This window comes from Salmo trutta, chromosome 1, assembly GCF_901001165.1.
Source record: "Salmo trutta chromosome 1, fSalTru1.1, whole genome shotgun sequence".
Taxonomy (NCBI): domain Eukaryota; kingdom Metazoa; phylum Chordata; class Actinopteri; order Salmoniformes; family Salmonidae; genus Salmo; species Salmo trutta.
Genome location: NC_042957.1, coordinates 41,255,131 through 41,277,543, shown reverse-complemented (window position 1 = coordinate 41,277,543; position 22,413 = coordinate 41,255,131). Strand labels below are relative to the sequence as shown.

Sequence of the window (22,413 nt, the reverse complement as noted above, 5' to 3'; positions counted from 1 at the left end):
GATCCTAATCAGTCAGGTTTCAAGACTGGGCATTCAACTGAGACTGCTCTTCTCTGTGTCACGGAGGCTCTCCGCACTGCTAAAGCTAACTCTCTCTCCTCTGCTCTCATCCTTCTAGACCTATCTGTTGCCTTTGATACTGTGAACCATCAGATCCTCCTCTCCACCCTCTCCGAGCTGGGCATCTCCGGCGCGGCCCACGCTTGGATTGCGTCTTACCTGACAGGTCGCTCCTACCAGGTGGCGTGGCGAGAATCTGTCTCCGCACCACGTGCTCTCACCACTGGTGTCCCCCAGGGCTCTGTTCTAGGCCCTCTCCTATTCTCGCTATACACCAAGTCACTTGGCTCTGTCATATCCTCACACGGTCTCTCCTATCATTGCTATGCAGACGACACACAATTCATCTTCTCCTTTCCCCCTTCTGACAACCAGGTGGCGAATCGCATCTCTGCATGTCTGGCAGACATATTAGTGTGGATGACGGATCACCACCTCAAGCTGAACCTCGGCAAGACGGAGCTGCTCTTCCTCCTGGGGAAGGACTGCCCGTTCCATGATCTCGCCATCACGGTTGACAACTCCCTTGTGTCCTCCTCCCAGAGTGCTAAGAACCTTGGCGTGATCCTGGACAACACCCTGTCGTTCTCCACTAACATCAAGGCGGTGACCCGATCCTGTAGGTTCATGCTCTACAACATTCGCAGAGTACGACCCTGCCTCACACAGGAAGCGGCGCAGGTCCTAATCCAGGCACTTGTCATCTCCCGTCTGGATTACTGCAACTCGCTGTTGGCTGGGCTCCCTGCCTTTGCCATTAAACCCCTACAACTCATCCAGAACGCCGCAGCCCTTCTGGTGTTCAACCTTCCCAAGTTCTCTCACGTCACCTCGCTCCTCCTCTCTCTCCACTGGCTTCCAGTTGAAGCTCGCATCCGCTACAAGACCATGGTGCTTGCCTACGGAGCTGTGAGGGGAACGGCACCTCCGTACCTTCAGGCTCTGATCAGGCCCTACACCCAAACAAGGGCACTGCGTTCATCCACCTCTGGCCTGCTCGCCTCCCTACCTCTGAGGAAGCACAGTTCCCGCTCAGCCCAGTCAAAACTGTTCGCTGCTCTGGCACCCCAATGGTGGAACAAGCTCCCTCACGATGCCAGGACAGCGGAGTCAATCACCACCTTCCGGAGACACCTGAAACCCCACCTCTTTAAGGAATACCTGGGATAGGATAAAGTAATCCTTCTAACCCCACCCCCCCTTAAAAGATTTAGATGCACTATTGTAAAGTGGTTGTTCTACTGGATATTATAGGTGAATGCACCAATTTGTAAGTCGCTCTGGATAAGAGCGTCTGCTAAATGACTTAAATGTAAATGTAAAGGTGATAGGCTTGAAGTTATAAACAGTGCAATGCTTGAAGCATTGCTAAGAGCTGCTGGCAAAACGCACGAAAGTGCTGTTTGAATGAATGCTTACGAGCCTGCTGGTGCCTACCATCGCTCAGTCAGACTGCTCTATCAAATTATAGACTTAATTATAACATAATAACACACAGAAATACAAGCCTTAGGTCATTAAAATGGTCGAATCCAGAAACTATCATCTCGAAAACATAACGTTTATTCTTTCAGTAAAATACGGAGCCGTTCCGTATTTTATATAACGGATGGCATCCATAAGTCTAAATATTCCTGTTACATTGCACAACCTTCAATGTTATATCATAATTACGTAAAATTCTGGCAAATTAGTTCGCAACGAGCCAGGCGGCAAAACTGTTGCATATACCCTGACTCTGCGTGCAATGAACGCAAGAGAACTGACACAATTTCACCTGGTTAATATTGCCAGCTAACCTGGATTTCTTTTAGCTAAATATGCAGGTTTAAAATATATAGTTCTGTGTATTGATTTTAAGAAAGGAATTGATGTTTATGGTTAAGTACAGTCGTGCAACGATTGTGCATTTTTCACAAATGCGCTTTTGTTAAATCATCCCCCGTTTGGCAAAGTTGGCTGTCTTTGTTAGGAGTTCGCAACGAGCCAGGCGGCCCAAATTGCTGCATATACCCTGACTCTGTTGCAAGAGAAGTGACACAATTTTCCTAGTTAAAAGAAATTCATGTTAGCAGGCAATATTAACTAAATATGCAGGTAAAAATATATATACTTGTGTATTGATTTTAAGAAAGGCATTGATGTTTATGGTTAGGTACACGTTGGAGCAACGACAGACCTTTTTCGCGAATGCGCCCAGCATCGATTATATCCAACGCAGGACACGCTAGATAAACTAGTAATATCATCAACCATGTGTAGTTAACTAGTGATTATGATTGATTGATTGTTTTTTATAAGATAAGTTTAATGCTAGCTAGCAACTTACCTTGGCTTCTTACTGCATTCGCGTAACAGGCAGGCTCCTCGTGGAGTGCAATGTAAGGCAGGTGGTTAGAGCGTTGGACTAGTTAACCGTAAGGTTGCAAGATTGAATCCCCGAGCTGACAAGGCAGTTAACCCACCGTTCCTAGGCCATCATTGAAAATAAGAATGTGTTCTTAACTGACTTGCCTCGTTAAATAAAGGTGTAAAAAAAAAAAAATTAAAAAAATAAATCGCCCAAATCGGTGCTCCAAAATACCGATGTCCGATTGTTATGAAAACTTGCAATCAGCCCTAATTAATCGGCCATTCTGATTAATCGGTCGACCTCTAATTTCATCTACACCCGTTGCTGACAGCTGTATAAAATTGAGCACACAGCCATGCGATCTCCATGGACAAACATTGGCAGTAGAATGGCCCGTTCTGTAGAGCTCAGTGACTTTCAACGTGGCACCGTCATAGGATGCCACATTTCCAACAAGTCAGTTCTTAAAATGTCTGACCTGATAGAGCTGTCCGGGTCAACTGTAAGCGTTATTGTGAAGTGGAAACGTCTAGGAGCAACAACGACTCGGCCGCAGGACACACAAGCTCACAGATTGGGACTGCCGAGTGCTGAAGTGTGTAACGCGTATAAATCGTCTGTCCTCGGTTGCAACACTCACGAGTTCCAAACTGCCTCTGGAAGCAACGTCAGCACAAGAACTGTTCGTCTGGAGCTTCATGAAATGGGTTTCCATGGTCGAGCAACTCCACATAAGCCTAAGATCATCATGCGCAATGCCCAGCTGGAGTGGTGTAAAGCTCACTGCCATTGGACTCTGGAGCAGTGGAAACGTGTTCTCTGGAGTGATGAATCACGCTTGACCATCTGGCAGTCTGACAGAAGAATCTGGGTTTGGCGGATGCCAAGAGAACGCTACCTGCCCCAATGCATAGTGCCAACTGTAAAGTTTGGTGAAGGAGGAATAATGGTTTGGGGCTGTTTTTCATGGTTCAGGTTAGACGCCTTCGGTCCAGTAAAATAATTGTTCGTGAAATGTATGAATGGTAGTTAATTTACCCATAAGGAGGGATACCAAATGTTAGTTAAGATTTACTCATACATTAATAATGAAATGTGAAAACTGTTTTGGATGCATCCCAAATAACATTCCATTCCCTAGCTACTTAGTGCACTACTTTTCAATCAAAAGTACATAGGGAATAGGGTGTCATTTCAAATCAAATCAAATTTTATTGGTCACATACACATGGTTAGCAGATGTATTGCAAGTGTAGCGAAATGCTTGTGCTTCTAGTTCCGACAGTGCAGAAATATCTAACACGTAATCTAACAATTCCACAACAACTACCTAATACACACACATCTAAGTAAGGAATGGAATAAGAATATATACATATAAATATATGGATGAGCAATGACAGAGCGGCGTAGGCAAGAGGCACTAGATGGTATCAAATACAGTATATATATATATGAGATGAGTAATGTAAGATATGTAAACATTATTAAAGTGGCATTATTAAAGTGACTATTGATCCAATGACTTCAAGTCTGTATATAGGCAGCAGCCTCACTGTGTTAGTGATGGCTATTTAACAGTCTGATGGCCTTGAGATAAAAGCTATTTTTCAGTCTCTCGGTCCCATCTTTGATATACCTGTACAGACCTCGCCTTATGGGTGGTAGCGGGGTGAACTGGCAATGGTTTGGGTGGTTGTTGTCCTTGATGATCTTTTTGGCCTTCCTGTGACATTGGATGCTGTAGGTATCCTGGAGGGAAGGTAGTTTGCCTCCGGTGATACGTTGTGCAGACCACACCACCCTCTGGAGAGCCCTGCGGTTATGGGCAGTGCAGTTGCCGTACCAGGCGGTGATGCAGCCCGACAGGATGCTCTCAATTGTGCATCTGTAAAAGTTTGTGAGGGTTTTAGGTGACAAGCCAAATTTCTTCAGCCTCCTGAGGTTGAAGAGGCACTGTTGCTCCTTCTTCACCACACTCTCTGTGTGGGTGGGCCATTTCAGTTTGTCCGTGATGTGGAAGAACTTGACTGGCCTGCACAGAGCCCTGACCTCAACCACGTCGAATGAAATGTTCTACGAGCGGGTTTCCACATACTTTCGGCCGTGTAATGTACATAGACCATGAAACATATGTGGTTGATATTTTTGGCGGACAGTGTTTTTTTTTGATTTCCTGAGAATTGTTCGTGAAATTTACGAATGGCAGTTAATTTACCCATAAGGAGGGATACCAAATGTTAGTTACAATTTACTCATACATTAATGAAATGTGAAAACGGTTTTGGAGGTGTTGGAGGTGTGCATGGCCACGCAGTCATTGGTGAACCAGCGAAGTGGAGATGTTGTTTCCTACCTTCACCATCTGGGGGTGGCCCGTCAGGAAATCCAGGACCCAATTGCACAGGGCGGGGTTGAGACCCAGGACCTCAAGCTTAATGATGAGCTTGGAGGGTACTATGGTGTTGAATGCTGAGCTATAGTCAATGAACAACATTCTTACATAGGTATTCCTCGTGTCCAGGTGAGATTGTGCAGTGTGATGGCGATTGCATCACCTGTGGACCTATTGGGGTGGTACGCAAATTGAAGTGGGTCTAGGGTGGCAGGTAAGGTGGAGGTGATATGATCCTTGACTAGTTTATCAAAGCACTTCATGATGCCAGAAGTGAGTGCTACGGGGCGATAGTCATTTAGTTCAGTTACCTTTGCCTTCTTGGGTACAGGAACAAAGGTGGCCATCTTGAAGCATGTGGGGGACTGCAGACTGGGATAGGGAGAGATTGAGTATTTTCTTAAACACACCAGCCAGCATGCTCTGAGGACACTGCTAGGGATGCTCTCTGGGCCGGCAGCCTTGCGAGGGTTAACACGTTTAAATGTCTTACTTACTTACGTTGACCACGGAGAAGGAGAGCACACGTTGTCCTTGGTAGGTGGCACTGTATTATCCTCAAACTGGGCAAAGAAGGTGTTTAGTTTGTGTGGAAGCAAGACGTCGATGTCTGTGACGTGGCTGGTTTTCTTTTTGTAGTCCTTGATTGTCTTTTGACCCTGCCACATACGTCTTGTGTCTGAGCCGTTGATTTGTGACTCCACTTTGTCTCTATACTGACATTTCACCTTGTTTGATTGCCTTACTGAGGGAATAACTACACTGTTTGTATTCGGTCATATTCCCAGTAGACTTTCCATGGTTAAATGCAGTGGTTCGCGCTTTCAGTTTTGTGTGAATGCCGCCATCTATCCACGGTTTCTGGTTAGGGTAGGTTTTAATAGTCATAGTGGATACAACATCTCCTATGCACTTCCTTATAAACTCACTCACCGAATCAGCGTATAAATCGATATTATTCTCTGTGGCTTTGAACATATCCCAGTCCACGTGATCAAAACAATCTTGAAGTGTGGATTCCGATTGGTCAGACCAGCGTTGAATTGTCCTTGTCACGGGTACATCCTGTTTGAGTTTCTGCCTATCGGAAGGGAGGAGCAAAATGGAGTTGTGATCAGATTTGCGGAAGGGAGGGCGGGGGAGGGCCTTGTATGCATCGCGGAAGTTAGAGTTGCAGTGATCCAGAGTTTTGCCAGCGCGAGTACTACAATCAATATGCTGATAGAATTTAGGTAGCCTTGTTCTCAAATTTGCTTTGTTAAAATCCCCAGCTACAATAAATGCAGCCTCAGGATGTATGGTTTCCAGTTTGCATAATGTCCAGTGAAGTTCCTTGAGGGCCGTCGTGGTATGGGCTTGAAGGGGGATATACATAGCTGTGACAATAACCGACGAGAATTCTAGCGGGAGATAATACGGTTGGCATTTGATTGTGAGGAATTCTAGGTCAGGTGAACAAAAGGACTTGAGTTCCTGTATGTTGTTACGATTACACCATGAGTCGGTAATCATGAAACATACACCCCCGCCCTTCTTCTTCCCAGAGAGATGTTTATTTCTGTCGGCGCGACGCACAAAGAATCCCGGTGGCAGTACCGACTCCGACAGCAAATCCCGAGAGAGTCATGTTTCCGTGAAACAGAGTATGTTACAATCCCTGATGTCTCTCTGGAAAGCAACCCTTGACCTAATTTCATCTACCTTGTTATCTATAGACTGGACATTAGTGAGTAATATATTCGGAAGCGGTGGGTAGTGTGTGTGCCTCCGAAGTCTGACCAGAAGGCCGCACCGTCTACGGCGACGTTGTTTTGGGTCAGCCTCTTGAATCAGTTCAGATGCCCTGGGTGGTTCGGACAAAGGATCCGCTTCAGGAAAGTCGTACTCCTGGTCATAGTGCTGGTAAGTTGACTTCACTCTGATATTCAATAGTTCTTCCCGGCTGTATGCAATAACACTTAAGATTTTCTGGGCCACCAGTGTTAGAAATAATACATTTAAAAAAAATACTTCAATGTTTCCTAAGGACTGTCGGCGCCATCTTTGGGATGCAACCTCAGTCTCCGGTTTAATCATTGGGCTTTCTCCAGAATAATAAATCATCAAATGGCGTACATCAATATGGTTGTTGGAACTTGGATGGCATATTTTGATGCATAGAACAGCAACATTTCTAGTCCTGACTTGCTTTTTTCCCTGTGACCCAGACCTAAATGTAGTAATGAGTTATATAGCTGTCAAATGTGTCATAAGCAAACATCATGATTGATGTAAGACTGTGGACCTTACAGTTGCTGGATAGCACTGAATAGTGGAACCTGTGAGAAGCCCTCAGAGCTTCAGAGAAGTTGTAATTTATGAGTGAGGAACTGTGCTGGAGGCTTCTAAAAGTGAGAGAGACACATGAAGGTGCTTTCCTCCATGAGATTGTCGAAAGATGCTTCACAGATCTCACCTCTCTCCACAATGTGGCAGAAAATTATTCTGCCTTTTCTACTTTTCTCACTCTCACCTCTCAAAAGAAGCTATTTACCAATTGAGCGCATCTCCACAAGAAAGGCGCCGCTTGAATATGTGCAATACAAGTACAATTATTTCAAAGATGATTTTGGTTGAACAGTTGAATCTGTTAATTTGTTGAAAAATCCAGAAAGAGAAAGCTATGTAATGCATCATTAGAGAATCTTGACACACAGACACACACACACACACACACACCCCCCCTAGTAATGTCATAACTAGGTTGTGGTGGTCACTATGATTTATTCAACTGTAGTAATGTTCAACGCCTTTAGGACTCATGTGAAGAGACTCTCCTTCCATTATTTACCCTCAGAGTGAGTGTTTTAAAAAATATATATATATTTCACCTTTATTTAACTAGGCAAGTCAGTTAAGAACACATTCTTATTTTCAATGATGGCCTAGGAACGGTGGGTTAACTGCCTTGTTCAGGGGCAGAACGACAGATTTTTACCTTGTCAGCTCGGGGATTCATTTTTGCAACCTTCCGGTTACTAGTCCAACGCTCTAACCACCTGCCTTACATTGCACTCCACGAGGAGCCTGCGTGGCAGGCTGACTACCTGTTACGCGAGGGCAGCAAGAAGCCAAGGTAAGTTGCTAGCTATCATTAAACTTAACTTATAAAAAACAATCAATCTTAACATAATTACTAGTTTATCTAGCGTGTCCTGCGTTGCATATAATCGATGCGGTGCCTACTTCGACAAACGGGTGATGATTTAACAAAAGCGCATTTGCAAAAAAAGCACTGTCGTTGCACCAATGTACCTAACCATAAACATCAATGCCTTTCTTTAAAATCAATACACAAGTATTTATTTTTAAACCTGCATATTTAGTTAATATTGCCTGCTAACATGAATTTCTTATAACTAGGGCAATTGTGTCACTTCTCTTGCGTTCCGTGCAAGCAGTCAGGGTATATGCAGCAGTTTGGGCCACCTGGCTCAAACTGTGTGAAGTCCATTTATTCCTAAAAAAGGCCGTAATTAATTTGCCAGAATTGTACATAATTATGACATAACATTGACTGTAACAATATTTAGACTTAGGGATGCCATCCGTTAGATAAAATACGGAACGGTTCCGTATTTCACTTAAAGAATAAACGTTTTGTTTTCGAAATGATAGTTTCCGGATTCGACCATTTTAATGACCAAAGGCTCGTATTTCTGTGTGTTATTATGTTATAATTAAGTCTATGATTTGATAGAGTAGTCTGACTGAGCGATGGTAGGCAACAGCATGCTCGTAAGCATTCATTCAAAGAGCACTTTCGTGTGTTTTCCAGCAGCTCTTGCAATGCTTCAAGCATTCGCTGTTTATGACTTCAAACCTATCAACTCCCGAGATTAGGCTGGTGTAACCGATGTGAAATGGCTAGCTAGTTAGCGGGGTGCATGCTAATATCGTTTCAATCGGTGACTTTACTTGCTCTGAGACTTGGAGTAGTTGTTCCCTTGCTCTGCATGGGTAACGCTGCTTCGAGGGTGGCTGTTGTCGATGTGTTCCTGGTTTGAGCCCAGGTAGGAGCGAGGAGAGGGACGGAAGCTATACCGTTACACTGGCAATACTAAAGTGCCTATAAGAACATCTAATAGTCAAAGGTATATGAAATACAAATCGTATAGAGAGAAATAGTCCTATAATTCCTATATCGTATAATAACTACAACCTAAAACTTCTTACCTGGGAATATTGAAGACTCATGTTAAAAGGAACCACCAGCTTTCATATGTTCTCATGTTCTGAGCAAGGAACTTAAACGTTAGCTTTTTTTACATGGCACATAATTGCACTTTTACTTTCTTCTCCAACACTTAGTTTTTGCATTATTTAAACCAAATTGAACATGTTTCATTATTTGTTTGAGGCTAAATTGATAGTATTTATGTATTATATTAAGTTAAAATAAGTGTTCATTCAGTATTGTTATAATTGTCATTATTACAAATAAATAAAAAAATTGTCCGATTAATCGGTATCCGCTTTTCTTTGGTCCTCCAATAATCGGTATCGGGATCGGCGGTGAAAAAAAATCATAATCGGTCAACCTCTAGTTTGTACTGCAGGATGCAAATTTCTGCTTGAAAAAGCTAGCCTTAGCTTTCCTAACTGCCTGTGTATATTTGTTCCTAACTTCCCTGAAAAGTTGCATATCACAGGGGCTATTCGATGCTGATGCAGAACGCCACAGGATGTTTTTGTGCTGGTCAAGGGCAGACAGGATAACAACAAAAAAATCCAGAAAAACGCATGTCAAAAATGTCATAAATTGATTTGCATTTTAATGGTAGGTTTATTTGAACAGTGTGAGACAGAACAACAACAACAAAAATATATAAAAAACATGTCAAACATGTTATAAAATGATTTGCATTTTAATGAGGGAAATAACTATTTGACCCCCTCTCAATCAGAAAGATTTCTGGCTCCCAGGTGTCTTTTATACAGGTAACGAGCTGAGATTAGGAGCACACTCTTAAAGGGAGTGCTCCTAATCTCAGTTTGTTACCTGTATAAAAGACACCTGTCCACAGAAGCAATCAATCAGATTCCAAACTCTCCACCATGGCCAAGACCAAAGAGCTCTCCAAGGATGTCAGGGACAAGATTGTAGACCTACACAAGGCTGGAATGGGCTACAAGACCATCGCCAAGCAGCTTGGTGAGAAGGTGACAACAGTTGGTGCAATTATTCACAAATGAAAGAAACACAAAAGAACTGTCAATCTCTCTCAGGCCTGGGACTCCATGCAAGATCTCACCTCGTGGAGTTGCAATGATCATGAGAACGGTGAGGAATCAGCCCAGAACTACACGGGAGGATCTTGTCAATGATCTCAAGGCAGCTGGGACCATAGTCACCAAGAAAACAATTGGTAACACACTACGCCGTGAAGGACTGAAATCCTGCAGCGCCCACAAGTTCCCCCTGCTCAAGAAAGCACATATACATGCCCGTCTGAAGTTTGCCAATGAACATCTGAATGATTCAGAGGACAACTGGGTGAAAGTGTTGTGGTCAGATGAGACCAAAATGGAGCTCTTTGGCATCAACTCAACTCGCCGTGTTTGGAGGAGGAGGAATTCTGCCTATGACCCCAAGAACACTGTCAAACATGGAGGTGGAAACATTAAGCTTTGGGGGTGTTTTTCTGCTAAGACAGGACAACTTCACCGCATCAAAGGGACGATGGACGGGGCCATGTACCGTCAAATCTTGGGTGAGAACCTCCTTCCCTCAGCCAGGGCATTGAAAATGGGTCGTGGATGGGTATTCCAGCATGACAATGACCCAAAACACACGGCCAAGGCAACAAAGGAGTGGCTCAAGAAGAAGCACATTAAGGTCCTGGAGTGGCCTAGCCACTGTGGAGGGAGCTGAAGGTTCGAGTTGCCGAAGGTCCGAGTTGCCAAACATCAGCCTCGAAACCTTAATGACTTGGAGAAGATCTGCAAAGAGGAGTGGGACAAAATCCCTCCTGAGATGTGTGCAAACCTGGTGGCCAACTACAAGAAACGTCTGACCTCTGTGATTGTCAACGAGAGTTTTGCCACCAAGTGCTAAGTCATGTTTTGCAGAGGGGTCAAATACTTATTTCCCTCATTAAAATGCAAATAAATTTATAACATTTTTGACATGCGTTTTTTCTGGATTTTTTTGTTGTTATTCTGTCTCTCACTGTTCAAATAAACCTACCATTAAAATTATAGACTGATCATTTCTTTGTCAGAGGGCAAACGTACAAAATCAGCAGGGGATCAAATACTTTTTCCCTCACTGTAGCAGCACGAGCTCTGAAGATAGATGGGGGGGCAATCAATTCACATATGGTGTCGAGGGCACAGCTGGGGGCAGAGGGTGGTCTATAGCAAGCGGAAACGGTGAGAAACTTGTTTCTGGGAAGGTGCATTTTTAGAAGTAGATGCTCGAATTGTTTGGGTACAGACCTGGATAGTAAGACAAAACTCTGCAGGCTATCTTTGCAGTAGATTGCAACTCCGCCCCCTTTTTCAGTTCTATCTTGTTGGAAAATGTTATAGTTAGGGATGGAGATTTCAGGGTTTTTGGTTGTCTTCCTAAGCCAGGATTCAGACACAGCTAAGACATTTGGGTTGGCAGAGTGTGCTAAAGCAGTGAATAAAACAAAACTTAGGGAGGAGGCTTCTAATGTTAACATGCATGAAACCAAGGCTTTTACAGTTACAGAAGTCAACAAATGAGAGCGCCTGGGGAATGGGAGTGGAGCTAGGCACTGCAGGGCCTGGATTAACCTCTACATCACCAGAGAAACAGAGGAGGAGTAGGATAAGGGTATGGCTAAAGGCTATAAGAACTGGTAGTCTAGTACGTTTGGAACAGAGTAAAAGGAGCAGGTTTCTGGGAATGGTAGAATAGATTCAAGGCATAATGTACAGACAAAGGTATGGTAGGATGTGAATACAGTGGAGGTAAACCTATGCATTGAGTGACGATGAGAGAGATATTGTCTCTAGAAACATTATTTAAACCAGGTGAGGTCACCGCTTGTGTGGGAGGTGGAAATAAAGGGTTAGCTAAGGCGTATTGACCAGGGCTAGAGGCTCTACAGTGAAGTAAGGCAACAATCACTAACCAAAACAGCGATGGACAAGGCATATTGACATTAGGGAGAGGCATGCGTAGCCAAGTGATTATAGGGGTCCAGTGAGTAGCTCGGCGGGCTGGAGACACGGCAATTCAGACAGCTAGCGGGCTGGGGCTAGCAAGCTAGCAATAGGGCCTTAGAGGGACGTCGCGACCGAAGAAGTCTGTTGTAGCCCCCTCGTGCTGTTACATCGGCAGACCAGTCGTGATTGATCAGCAGAGTGTGGTAAAGGGGTGCAGGCCAATTGGCAAAATAGGTATAGTGGCCAAAGAATTTGTCCGATGGGCCTCTTCAGCTAACAGTCTGATATGCTCTAGACAGCCAGCGGGCCGCTGCTATCAGGCTAGCAGATGTGCATTCAGGGGACGTCGCGACGGATTAGCCAGTGGAAAAAACACCTCATGCAGATTACGTTGGTAGTCCAGTCGTGATGGATCGGCGGGGCTCCGTGTCGGCAGTAAAAGGGGTCCAGGCCAATTGGCAAAATAGGTATTGTAGCCCAAGGAGTGGCTGATGGACCTCTTCGGCTAGCCGGGGGAGATGGGCCTAGCAAAGGCTAGCTCCAGGCTAATTGGTTCTTGCTTCGGGACAGAGACGTTAGCCAGGAGTGGCCACTCGGATAGCAGCTTACTAGCTGCGATGATCCAGGTGAAAAGGTTCAGAACTTGCAGTAGGAATCCGGAGATATGGAGAAAAATACGTCCAATTTGTTCTGGTTTGAGTCGCGCTGTGCATACTGGCAAGAGTTGTCCGGGCTATAGGTTAGCTGATGACCGCTGACTACTAGCTAGTAGCTAGTTAGTTGGCTAGCTTCTGTTGGGGGTTCCGGTTCAAAAGTAAAGAAAATAGGAGATTCGTACCACATTGGGTGAGGCGGATTGCAGGAGAGTATGTTGAAGTTGAGATTAAGAAAAATAAATATATGTGAAGAAAAATATATATAAAAAGATCTATACACAGGACATGACAAGACAAGGACAAAGACATCTGACTGCTACGCCATCTTGGAATACTTGCGTGAGAGAGTGATGAAAAAGCGTTATTTGAGAAACATAGCATTTTAATTTGTTTGTTTAGTGTGGCCCTATCAGTTAGACTCATTTTATGACCCTCTTATGATAGACAACATCCTCCCTAGTTGAAAGTTGATAGGAGATCCTCACCTGCCCCATTTCTAGGGCGAAGCCGGTGAGGCCATACCATGAACTCACTTAGCATGATGTTAGCTTTTGTTAACTGATACTGATACTCTGTGTCAGGCCCCTATGCAACACCCCCTCCTCCGCCTAACCCTCCTCCGCTCTGGAGGGAGGCAGGGTGCCGATGGCGTCATGCCCTGTGTGTATTAACGTTATGTTAATGTTGTGTCAATGTTACACGGTTTTATTTGAAGGAGTGCAGATGTCCAGAAAGACAAATGTTCAACATTTATAAACTTTATTTGGCCATCATCTTTGGCTCTGAGGAGATTGATGATAGCTATTTTTCAGAGGTAAAAAATGGGAATGCTGTGTGGATTGCCTTGGGGCCGTGTTTTATGTTTCTCTCACTCTCTAAATGATGAAGGAAATAGGACATTACCTCCAGGACCGTAGGTGATTGAGAGACAGAAACAAATGAAGTGCAAAGCCTTCCCTTCAAGCTGATGTGATATCCAATTCAAATGGCAAACAAATTATATGGTTTGAATGGTTGGGTTAGTAAGGGGGATTGGAGTGTCCCAGTGTTCGACTTCAGGCTATAGAAGTGTACGTTATGATAAGTTGGTCACCTATTTTGCCACCCTATCAGATTGATATGAAAAACTCCATTGATATGAAAAACTCCACTTTTCAAAGAAGAAACGAGGAGAAATGGGCCAGAAAGAAGGTAGAACAACCAAATAATAGGTTAGATACATCAATTGGATTCTAAGAATATTTTGAAGATAAATACACAACGTATAGGATGAGAGGATGAGAGTACTAAAAACGAAATATAGTACTAATGGTCAATAGGGAATTGTCAATGTAAATAGGAGTTGGTTTTCAGATCAACATCTGTTTAGAATCTGTGGAATGTCACTCCTGAACTCAGAGCTACGTGTGCTACGTTCTGTACATTTAGTCGGGAGCAGGATACTTGTTATTTGGCCATTGGCCCAGTTGTACTGCAAGGACTTCTGATTGGTCAACCCCAGGCTAGGGTGGGGGGTTATAAATGGCATCCTGTTCCTTTGTTCTGTAGAGAAAAGCTGAGGAGACTGAAAATCTACCTCCCAGCGTAACATCTATGATTTGTCCTTCTCAAATAAACCAATTTTTCTGCCCCTGATTTGCTTTGGAGTTTGTGTTATTGAAGAATAACATCAACTGCTAACAGGATGGACATGGATTGTTTTTGATTGTTTAATACAGTAATATTTCGTAGCAGACATGTTCCTGTAAGACAGTAGTAACCTGCCATTGACAGAAAGGATTATACCTGCAGGCGTTAAGTTTATTGTCACATTTAAGTGTATTTATGTTTCGCTGACTCATCTTGTCTGTTGTTTACCCAGGGGGCCTCAGCTCCTTTAGACAGAACCACCAGCGCCTGTGTGACCACTCCCTCCACCTCCACGAGAGCCTGGACGCCGGCATGGGCGTCAGTGGGGCCTCCGGCCACACGGGGGCGCTACCTCACTCCATGTCCCTGCCCTCCACGCCGGACATCGAGAATGCCGACCTGACGCCAATTCTGCCCTTCCTCTACTTGGGCAATGAGCATGACGCGCAGGACGCCCACACGCTACAGCGCTATAACATCAGCTTCGTGCTTAACGTTACCACCCACCTGCCGCTCTACCATTACGATACGGGTCTCTTCAGCTACAAGCGGCTGCCCGCAACCGACAGCAACAAGCAGAACCTGCGCCAGTACTTTGAGGAGGCTTTTGAATTCATCGGTACGTGGGAAATTTTTCCAAGACTAGTCAGTGCATGGCGGCTTGGCCCACATGAACAAGTACTATATTGTGTACAATGGTAGGAATACTATAGTATTCACTGTACTGTTTTTGCTGACTTTACTGTAGAATACTGTAGTATTTATAGTTTGATATAGTATAAATACTGTAGTATTTTTTGTTTGTATATACTATAGTAATTACTGTTGTGTTTTTGCGGACTTAAGTATACTGTAGTGTCTTTATACTTTAGGATTTACTGTAGTGTTTTTGGGGACATTACTGTCGTATTTACTAAAGTGTTTTTGTTTTATTATCTTTGACATAGAAGTGGAGACTTTCTCCTTGAGAAAATCTACTGGAGAAATACTAAAATAGCAAATTTTCCATAACAGACAGACAGACGGGCGGGCGGGCGGGAAGGAAGGAAGGACTGGGTTCTGAACGGAGAGTTTAGTACTCTACTCTTTTCTATGACCTGTAGGGAACACAGTATATTTGGCATGTAGGTTTTTCACTTACAGGTAGCACAAATTGGGATATGGGGGAGGGGAATTGGCAAGGTATATGCAAATTAAATACTGTAGCATTTACCATAGTAAAACATATATAGTGTTTTTGAGGACATTTCTGTTGTATTTACTACAGTGTTTTTTGTGTGGATAATACTGTAGTATTCTATACTATACTACAAAATTCTATACTAAGTACTACACATAATTGAGGGATACTAATGTATAGTATTCTAAAATATGCTATAGTTTACTGTAGTATTCTATAGTAAACTGTAGTATTTCTTATTTGGGTGGGTGCACAGTAGAAGTTTACAACACATTTAGGAACACCTTCCTAATATTTAGTTGTACCCCATTTTGCCATCAGAGCAGCCTCAATTCTTTGGGGCATGGACTCTACAAAGTGTTGAAAGCGTTCCACAGGGATGCTGGCACATGTTGACTCCAATACTTCCCACAGTTGTGTCAAGTTGGATGGATGTCCTTTGGGTGGTGAACAATTCTTGATACACACGGGAAACTGTTGAGCGTGAAAAACCCAGCAAGGTTGCAGTACTTGACACACTCAAACCTGGCATCTACTACCATACCCCGTTCAAAGGCACTTCAATATTTTGTCTTGCCCATTCACCCTCACAATCCATGTCTCAGTTTTCTCAAGGCTTAAAAATCCTTCTTTAACCTGTGTCCTCCCCTTCATCTACACTGATTGAAGTGGATTTAACAAGTGACATCAATAAGGGATCATAGCTTTCACCTGGATTCACCTGGTCAGTCTAGTCATGGAAAGAGCATAACGCATTGTAGACTCAGTGAATAGGGCAGAGCAGGGCAGGGGTTGCAGTTGGTGGCAGTGGTGGGATCTCATTGAATCGATTCAGTTGTATTATTTATTTTCAGGTCATATTATGATTGGAGTAAGTCAGTGATTTAGCTTGGTTGATACATATTCAAATGGCTTGTTTTTATCGATCAGAGGCTGTGTAGGTTGTCGGACTTTTGAAATTATGGATTTGTTAGCTCTACAGTTAGTATAACGTATGCACAGTGTAGGTTTTGAGTGAGCGGACTGCAGGGAAAAATATGACACATTAGTTACATAACTAAAACATTAATGTGATGTTGTCGAAGTCTATTTTGTACTACTGCATGTTTTATGTTGCTATGATGAGTTCTATTCTAAAGAGCCTAAAATTATTATCTGTTTCTGTTGAAGTCTATTTTGTACAATGTTTCATATGCTTTAGCACTAAAACGCTCCTAAAAGTCTCCTAAAATGCTCCTCTCTTTCCTTTCTTCAGAGGAAGCACAGCAAGCAGGGATGGGCCTCTTGATCCACTGCCAGGCGGGTGTGTCTCGCTCGGCCACCATTGTCATCGCCTACCTGATGAAGCACACCTGGATGACCATGACAGATGCCTACAAGTTCGTCAAGACCCGGCGGCCCATCATCTCACCCAACCTTAACTTCATGGGCCAGCTGCTTGAGTTCGAGGAGGACTTGAACAACGGTGTCACGCCGCGCATCCTCACGCCAAAGCTCATTGGGGTGGAGACCATGGTTTAGGAGGACACCCGCCATTCCTGCTTTAGGAGGACATCCAACAGGCTACTCTTAAAGGCTGATTCTGAGAGAGAAATCTTTATTTCAGAATCTCGTAATCATGCTCTTTTGGGACTGTCACAGGGGTGCCAAAGTTCTTGAGATGAGATACGCCAAAAAATCCCAGCTGTTCCGAACTGGCCGGCTTCCCGGAGGAACAGAAGTGTTGGGGAGAGAAACAGTCAGTGGGAAGCTGTCTGTGCATGACAACGGAGGAGCAAAAACATGAAAGGAAAGGAAAATAGATTAACTATTTTGAGAGAAAAAAAACACCATGTTCTGTGGGGACTGAGCAATTTAGTAGTTAGAGAAACTGAACTCTTCAGGCTCACACTGTGCTGTGGCTCATGGTTAATGTTGCAGGCAGGCTGGGGCCGAGCTGGCCAAGGCAGTGCCTATCAGAAAAGATGAAGACTTGTTTGGTGTGTTGATGTTCTTGTTCTATTTTTATACAGGAGTTTATGGGAGTGACCATGACAAGCCCAAAGTGGCTTACTGTGCAATAATTTCTGAGTGGACTGCGCCTGAGAGCTTGATATTATGTGTATATATGGGTATTCAATGACGATTAAACATTTCCAGCTCGCTGCTGATTTGACATGAAGTAACTTTTATTTTTTTTATTGTTGTTGTCAATTCCGTATTTTTTGGCACATACAATTGAGCTGTTACGTTTGGCACAAATTAGATTGACAAAATAGTTATATTTTTTTTGAAGTGTCTCAGTTGTGTGTGTATATTTGTTTCATTCTGTTTACTCTTCAAAAATACTATACATGAAAACATTCACGTTGTCTGCGTTTTTTGTTTTCCAACTGAGTTTTTCCATTGCCCATCACCATCAACCATACCATTTGTTTTTAGTAATACATTTACTGCCATAAAGAGCTTTGTACCACAAGTTTACTGAAAGCAGATATATTGCTCCTCAAACAAAATGGTGGTTATCCTGTTTTAAGTATTACTTCAGTTGTAAAGTAGATTTGAGGACTATTCTGTGCTTCTTTTGAAATAATTTACCCTCGCTTCTAACTTGTCCCTCTTTTAATGTAGTGTCTAACCTCTCCAGATATATTTTGGTATAGTTATAGTGTATGTTAATACATTTACCCTGTCTCTGAATGTGACCGAGTATAATTTACTACATTACAAAATAACACAGCTCTGAGATGACCTTGAATTGGGCCTCTGGCATCAAATGAGACATTGTATCAAGGGTCATGGTTAAAAGTCAGAACTGTCGTAGAAGGAAGGTACTGTAACCCCTTTCTAATATTTTGAAACCTCCCAGTCCTGCCTCTAAGCTAAGCTAACGGGGAGCTCTTGTTCTGCCACCTCGTGTAACACCAAGCTCAGTACTAGTGCCTCTATCTATGCCTTAACTAACACCTATCTTTTCTCCACTGGATCTTTTTGCGGCACTGTACAGTACAGGCCATCATCGCATGCAGACAGAAGCAGCCGTTCAGGCTGGGGTCGACTACACGGCCTGCGGATGCAAACCAAACCTTCAGCAGCAGCAGTCAACTCTGTGATACATTCAAAAGGATATTAAGGCAGTTTGCACACATTTTCACTTCAAAGAGCCTGTCACAGCATTTGTTTTAAAACCAAATTTCACTAATGGAATCTGTGCTGCTTTGGTTTTTATGGCACTTTGGGCTATTAGGCCTTTAGATAATGTGTATTTTAAAATGACTTTGATCTGGTGCTAAATCTGATAATTGAGATCCTGAGCAACTTATAGTCTAGGCCTCTTCCACGCAGGCTGTGCTGAAGCAGAACATTCTGTTATGATGGTTGTGTGTGTGACCCCGCGCTGAGCTTTTGAATCTCATCAAAGACGAGTCACTGAAATGTTTCCTTGCATAATGCATGCTGTTTCAAACAAGGCGATGTGTAGCCACTTAGCTGCTAATTATATTGATGCTCAGTTTTGGCCCCAACTAGCGTTAGCATTAGCGTTAGTGCGACAACTCAAACAATGGTAGATTATACAACGAAAGACAAAACAGGGTCGTATTCAATAAGGCATGCAATGTTTCAAAATATTCGCAACAGAAAATGGAAATTAGAGTTTTCATTGGATAAGGGGTCCGGCGCACAAGGGGGTCCAAAATTGGGCGGGATAACTCAATATACTTTAAAATGACTAAAACCAAATCAAAACTGTGGAAATTCGAATGGACCTACATTTATACAGTTTCTTGACTGTATCCAGCTCGCTAATATTCACCAAAATTAAAACTAGACAGTCAGGGAGTATTGAAAATTTGAAGAAGAAAAAACGATGGATAGATTCAAATTTTGGATAGATGCAAATTTAGATGCACATTTTTTTGACGTGGAAATATAACACATTTTCAGTGCGGCACTCCGGATCTCATTGAAGAAATCCCCGGGCAAATTTTTTTGGGACATCCCTGATTTAGTGATTGATGAATATGACCCAGAAACAAAGACAAAACATGGAGTCATATACTAGTGTCTGAATAAATGAGGAAAAGTATACTTAAATATGCTTTGCACACGCAATCATAATATTTGTGTGGCAGTGTCTTTGGGGTTTGAACTGAAGTTACTTTGCATATAGATTATATACATACTGTTGCTACTGCTGCACCCCAAACCTCATGATTATTCATCGTATAGTCCTCTCAAGAAAACATTTGAGAGTTGAGGGAGACTACAAGACAAAGTAAGCAAATTGAGGTGCTCTTTAGGAGATTGCACAGCTAAAGAGAGTACAAAGCATTTATCTATCCACAAAATATGTACGTATAGGGGTAATAAATGATATTTTTTGAATTCTCACCTATTCTTCCTGTCTTCAGTTGCTATGATCATTTACAGTACATTGGTGTAAATTGGTGCTATAAAAACACTGTACGTGGATATGACAGGTCTTCAAAAGTTTACCACACGTTTGTAGCTTATACATTTACAGTATATGAAATGATAACCGTCTGCAAAAAAAGTACACATCTGAACCAATTAAGTAAAAAATATAAACCCCCATTTCTCTTCCACTGGTTCCTAAATCTGTTCCCTATCGGCACATCTTTGCTTTTCATTTGTAATTACAGTCTTGTATTTGATTGATAAATGTAACTGTTGTACATTCTTCTTCTCTGGTTGGAAAACAAACGGTTCATGAGAGACGCTCATAACTCTCTACTGTCTGTCAAATTTTGCTCGATGACTGTGGATGTCGAGCTTTTATGCCTCGTTCCAAATGGCACCCAATATCAGCGATTTGGGGGATTTTAGTTTCTTGTTAAAAAAGACTAAAATGACCAGGAATTCAGCTAAAATGTGTTTACTTTAGGACATCTGTTCCCAAGTATTCCCACAAATTGAAAAATCGTATCCCAATGTAATCAATATGTTAAACTATTGTTCTTTTCAAATGCAATCTCTTTTTGGGTTTAGCTGTGGTCAATTTGCAGTTTACAAATTATTCAAATTATGTTCTGGCCCCCCGACCATCCGCTCTGACAAAAATCAGGCCGCGGCTGAATCTATTTGCCTACCCATGCCCTACATAGTGCACTTCTTTTGATTAGACTTGTCGAAAGTAGTGCATTAAATAGAGAATAGGTAGCCATTTGGGAGGCAACTTTTGTGTCTCTCGCTAAGGCGGTTTTGAGTGACAGCTCCCTGAAAGGGATTCCGGTGTATGGCTTTTATTTGGAAAGACACCTCTGTATTAGAACCATATAAAACTGTCATATTTGATTTGGGACTGTTTATGGTTAGACCTGTTTAAGAGTTTCTGCTTTGGGCTCGGAGACTCTGGGGAGAACAGGGGGTCACTATACAAGTGTATGTACTTTAACAGTGAGTGTGTCTATAGTTCCACATTTACATTTACATTTAAGTCATTTAGCAGACGCTCTTATCCAGAGTTAAAGCATATACTCTATATTCACAACTTTTCTATGCATACATTTATATCCATTACTATTTTTGCACTGACCTATGGATGGACAGCTGGATTTTATTTTTTCACAAAGGGTGCTATTATAATGGAGGCCTTCTCCCAGACAACACCTTTTTGCATGACCTGCTTAATATTCCCCCCTATGACGGATCTATGACTGTAAACCTCTCCTCCTCTCTATTCTTAAACAGTTGTGGTTTAAGCGCTGTCATTTTGTAATCCTTCCCTACTTGTAAGGTTTAAAATAAACCGAGGCTAAAAGTTTTATCTGGGGTTGCGTGTGTTTTTGTGTCTGTAAAAATGTTTACGTGTTTTCTTCCTTTTGATTCCATTTCCTGGTTGCATTGACTGCAAGCACACACATTTTGGGTAAATATTTTATTGTTATGTACATTATAACCCAGCAACAACAATAACAACAACAGTTTCACCACAGTGTAACACTACCACACAGTCCATAAAGAGTGGCACTATTCCCAGTTATCCCAGCCTACTGAAATGCGAAAAGTCACGTCGCCGCTGCACCGAAGCAGAGTTGTGAATTATTTGCACTCGTCCATTGAACCTTGTGTCACATAGCTGCAGGACTTATGGGCCTATATTTACTCCAACCCTGCAGGAATCCACTGCTGCATGGCTAGGGGGAATAGAGGGGTTTGATTAACACAGAACGGGTCAAGTTCCCTCCATAGGAACAGGCCCAGAAATAGTTTTTAGTGTTGTTTCTAATTACGAGTGATGAGCGGCCCTGCCTCATTAATCCTTTCCTTTCAGCACTGGGCAGGCCGGCGGCACCAGAATAGCCCTGATCTTAGCGCTGCTGCATGCACGCCACTCCCTCCCTGCTCCCCACTCCCCGGCCCTGGCTACGCTTCATGGACGTATTAGGAAAGGTAGGCTCTCCCAGCTCTGGGCCCAAGAGGATGGCCTATCTCTTGGACACACACACACAATATAAACACACACACATACATTCTGTACACTTGCGTACTGTAAATAGGCATATACACACACACACTCACATACTATACACACACTCACACACACACAAACAAACACATGCACGTGCGCCCACACACACACTCAAACACACATAGCTACATACACAATAGGCGGACGGTGGCACCTTAATTGGGGAGGAGGGGCTGATAGTAATGGTTGAAACGTGATCAAAGGAATAGCATTAAACCCATCAAACACATGGTTTCTGTGTTCCATTTACTGCATTCCAGCCATTATTAAGAGTTGTCCCCTCAGCAGCCTCCTGTGACGTACACACACAGTTGTATACACTCTGCTGCCTCCCAGCCAGAGGACTCAGAAATAAACCAGGGAGGATGTTTCAGTTTGAGCCCTGCTGCACTGGTAATTGTCAAAACAGTTTCCTGTGTCATAGGAGGGATGAAATCAACCTACTCGCACGATATCCCTTCAAGCCTGGATAAAATACTGTAACACAAA

General features: G+C 43.0%; 1 protein-coding gene and 1 non-coding gene across 2 annotated transcripts in view; one reads left to right on the top strand and one right to left on the bottom strand.

The window, feature by feature from the left end:
- dusp10 (dual specificity phosphatase 10) overlaps positions 1 to 21,217 on the top strand; it is a 29,570-nt gene extending 8,353 nt beyond the window's left edge. Inside the window, exons 3-4 of the mRNA XM_029756337.1 lie at positions 14,505 to 14,891; positions 16,708 to 21,217. Of these exons, the coding sequence (XP_029612197.1) occupies positions 14,505 to 14,891; positions 16,708 to 16,973 (653 nt within the window). The 3' untranslated portion in view covers positions 16,974 to 21,217. The remainder of the gene's footprint in view (positions 1 to 14,504; positions 14,892 to 16,707) is intronic.
- LOC115147402 (U7 small nuclear RNA) lies at positions 15,224 to 15,278 on the bottom strand. Its single transcript, XR_003866326.1, has one exon. It is a non-coding gene; the product is annotated as a U7 small nuclear RNA (small nuclear RNA).
- Positions 21,218 to 22,413: the final 1,196 nt, after the last annotated feature.